Source organism: Arachis stenosperma, chromosome 1 (genome assembly GCF_014773155.1).
Source record: "Arachis stenosperma cultivar V10309 chromosome 1, arast.V10309.gnm1.PFL2, whole genome shotgun sequence".
In the NCBI taxonomy this organism is placed as follows: Eukaryota; Viridiplantae; Streptophyta; class Magnoliopsida; order Fabales; family Fabaceae; genus Arachis; species Arachis stenosperma.
Window position 1 is genome coordinate 265208 of NC_080377.1, and position 3835 is coordinate 269042.

General features: G+C 36.7%; 1 protein-coding gene across 1 annotated transcript; it reads right to left on the reverse strand.

Annotated features, from left to right (window-relative positions):
- Positions 1-276: 276 nt before the first annotated feature.
- On the reverse strand, positions 277-3562 carry LOC130941232 (uncharacterized). Its single transcript, XM_057869680.1, has 3 exons — positions 3071-3562; positions 2741-2870; positions 277-732 (listed from the first exon to the last, which is right to left on the reverse strand). Exons 1-3 carry the CDS (start codon positions 3461-3463, stop codon positions 506-508), a joined length of 750 nt encoding a protein of 249 aa, XP_057725663.1. The 5' UTR covers positions 3464-3562; the 3' UTR covers positions 277-505.
- Positions 3563-3835: the final 273 nt, after the last annotated feature.

Genomic DNA, 3835 nt, shown 5'->3' on the forward strand with positions numbered 1-3835 from the left:
ATTTTAGGGGAAAAAAATGTATACACCAAACTTGTCTTCAATTCCCACTATACGTAAAAATATATATATTTGATACTGATTGAATAACTTTTTAATTTCAGAAACTAAATTGTAATTTTAGTCTAAGATGTTAGAGAGAAATAACTTTCAGGACCAAAATGAAGATTTAATCTTGTTCCACAGTACTCCCAACATCATTAAAGAAAGATAGGTTTGGGAAGAGAAATTGGGTCAATCTAAGATGGTCCTGTGTAAACAGACGTTTGGAGACTTGCATGGCAATTCATCTTCAAGAACTTTATCTAAGTCGTAAATGCGATAAGAAATTGCATGGAAATCAAAATTCAAAAGCCGCCTATACTAATATAAAACAGTTGTAACATGCAGGTGCTTGCACTCATCGCTGCTACAGCATACCCACCAAACTACACCTCTTTATTTGGAAATTGAATCTGTTCCTTGGCATTTCTCCTGTTGAATAATATAACATATAAGGACTCTGAGATCATTGATCCTCCTTCGCTTGGTGTCCCAAACTTGTTGGAACTACTTTACATATGGGCATGTTTTCATTCTTGCTCAGAAGCTTCAAGGATGGATGAACCTCAATATCGCGGATGAATATCTTATCTTCAATATCAAGATTACTCACGTCCACCTCAATTTTCGAAGGAATGTGCTCTGATGGACAGAGATATTTTACGCTAGTTCTGATCTTATTTAACATCCCCCCTGTAAAGGCATTCAAAGTTAATATCATGCTAGCACTATAACACATTGAAGCCAACTTAGCTATTTAAAAAAAGACCAGATATTTTAAGTGGCACGCTAAATCGTCTTTTACACTATCGGGAATTGATTATAAATTTTTAAACACAGCTCTCTGTAATAAATGGCCATTGTGAAAAGAATATTACAAGCTAATAAAACACACAGTGTGCTAATAATGAATGAAAAAATGAATTGCTATAAAGAGTGATATTGAAATAAAAGTTTGATTGGTACTGGAAGATATTAGAATCAATAAAAGAAAGGCAACAAGATAACCCCACGTAGAAGGCATCTAAATCCAGAATTTCCATGTTGCCCATATTTTCACAAGGTAACATGCAAACAGTCCATTGAAGGGCTTAACTCAGGATGTTAACATGCAAAACATCTAAGGGTGCCCTTGGACATGATTCTTTCTTTTAGCATAACATAAGTTTCTTGGGGTTAAACAATCACTTTTCAGTTTTCACATATTGTATAATTTGTATTTTTAAAAATAATCCAAATTTCAAACAGATATATTTTCAGAACTTTTGTAAAAACTGATTATAGTATCTTCTCAAAATAGAGCAAGAAAATGGAAGAAAGTATTAATTCAAAGAAAATGTCAAGAACACATTGTCTTAGACTCTTAGTTCAATTGCCTCCTTTTAGAGTGTGTTCTTTTCATTATCCAAACAACCATACATACTCGTGCTCTTCTTCCTCGGAGAACTGCTTTGACAAATTCCTACAAAGTCTCATTTGGGTAGAAAAATTCCCAATTAATTTGGAGATCCTTTATTCTCCTAGACTCCTAGTTCGTTTGGTTCCTATCTACTCAACAAATGCCTTCTACCAATCTACTACCTTCTTTCATGCCCTTTTGACTACTAGTACCAAGGCCGAATAAGAGGCATGATCCCCAACAGAAACGCAATCAACTTGCTGTCTATCACATAGAGGTCTTACATAGCAATTTATTTGCTAAATGCTAATTCAATGATTACAAACCTTTGAAATAAAGAGTTAAAAATTGCTCTTGTTCACACTGAGAGATTGCTGAAGTTCCATATTTTTCAATTTCACATAAAACTTTCCAAACAGCTTAAAAATGGGGAATAGATTATAGAGAAAAAGGTCCACATAATTAAAATGAAGGGAAAATAAAAGAACGGAAGGTGTGCAATTACATTTATGATATCCTCAATATCTTCGACACTAAAGTTATGCCAAAATCATTTGAAAAATGGATAACAAAGAACAATCTATGTCTAAATTGTTGGAAGTTCTTATATCTTTAATTCATGTTTAACATATGCAAATTTTAATAGCAAAGTATTTTTCCAAGAAATTTGACATTTGCCAATCTCATAAAAAAAATTACAATTGATAAATATTTAAAACCTACAGCGTCCCTCAGCCAAGAAAAATACTTTGGAAGTGTTGGCAGAGGACTGAAGGGTGAGTGGCATGAGCAGTTCAACAAGATCATGTTTGGAAGAGGTTTATTAGGAGGAAGGGACAAGGAAAGCGAAGGACACTGAAGCCGCTCCTTGCCATTGCGCACATTGTATTTTGTGACCCCCCAAATGGGGTGTGTGAATAAGGTCTGTTGCTTCATCCCTTTCCTTCCCAACCCTTTCCTTCCATCTTCTACCAAACTCCCGGAGATAGGCACCACATCACCATGAATAGTGTGATGTCATCATCAATATCAACAGAATTTGGCTCTGGCACTGCAAATTTTCTCGGCCTAGTTTTATGCGTTTATTGTTATTGTTTATTCATGATACTTGCACTAAAGACCTTGATCTAAAACTATATATATATAATTCATCAAAACCACTTTAAGCAAGCAACTAAGTAGTGTTGATCATATTCATATTCCATTCCCTACTAACCCAAATATTGTCAAATGACGCCTAAATTGTCACAGTGACTGAAATTTACACACCAAAAACTGTAGATGAAAGCCAAAAAGAAGTACCTTTCTGAACACCAAGACAAACATCTTCGCCTTTGAACACAACCGGAACATCAACCTTCAAATTCATCCCATCTTCAGCCCAAACAAACACCAGATTCAGAACCTTCCCACTCTCCTCGTCCCTGTGAATCTACAGGCCACATAAATATTAAAAAATAAATAAATCGCATTCCATTTTTGTGTTGAAAAATTAAAAAAGAGCAAACCACTATTTTGGCACGAAAAAAGATAATTCCAACAAAATAGCACCTAAATGAAATATCACAGAAGTCTGAAAATAAAATGAAAAAAAAAAAATCATTTTTGAAAATATATATTGAAGTAGAAAACCTTGATGGGAAGAACAGTTCCGGATTCAAGCAAATGGGAGGATCCTGAGCCAGCACGGATCTGCAGAGGAAAACGTGTGGAGCAAAAGGAAAAGGCGTCGTCAGGGGATTTGAGTATGGTCTTAATTTGCTTCCTCTCAACGGTGACCAAATGCTTCTTCGACGAAAATGAAGGCCGAATTGTAGGATCCTTTTCTAGAAGGTTCTGGAAGAAAACCACGGCAGGGATTCGACCTTGCGTTCTTTCCCTTGCAGAGACTCTGCTGCCGGTGAACTCTCTCGGGATCGCTTGGATCGTGTGGTAACAAGAACTCCGGAATGATGATGGTCCCCGACGGGTATCCGCCGCCACCGTTCTGAGGTGACCGGCGGCGGAGCGCCACCGCTGCGCCATGAGCGTCTTTTTATCAGTGTTCCTGCTGCAATGCGGAAATGGGGTTTGGCAGAGAGAGAGAGAGAGGGTTTTGAGAATTAAGGGGTTAAGCCGTTAAGGTTTTTTTTGTTTTTTCTCACCTCTGGGTTTGGTAACCATTGTCTCAGGAACCTACTAGATGAGATGTTATGGGCCTAGCGCTAGATCATTTGGCCCAATACCTTGCGACAAATTTTCTTAACTCTAAACAAATGAGGTCTCATGACCAAAAAAAAAAAAAAACAAATGAGGTCTGCAAGTGAGGCTTTAGTTGAGTGGCTTAATATGTTACATCCGAGTTTAAATTTTGGTGGTGTTCAAGTTCAACTAATAGATAGAACCTTTAAATATGTG

What these genes read in the sequence shown, in the direction of transcription:
- LOC130941232 (XM_057869680.1), bottom strand. Translation starts at nt 3,463, where the DNA reads ATGGCGCAGCGGTGGCGCTCCGCCGCCGGTCACCTCAGAACGGTGGCG. An exon ending in GAACTGTTCTTCCCATCAAG is followed by an intron (nt 2,871 to 3,070) that starts GTTTTCTACTTC and finishes TGTGGCCTGTAG; the next exon opens with ATTCACAGGGACGAGGAGAG. An exon ending in TTGTCTTGGTGTTCAGAAAG is followed by an intron (nt 733 to 2,740) that starts GTACTTCTTTTT and finishes ATGCCTTTACAG; the next exon opens with GGGGGATGTTAAATAAGATC.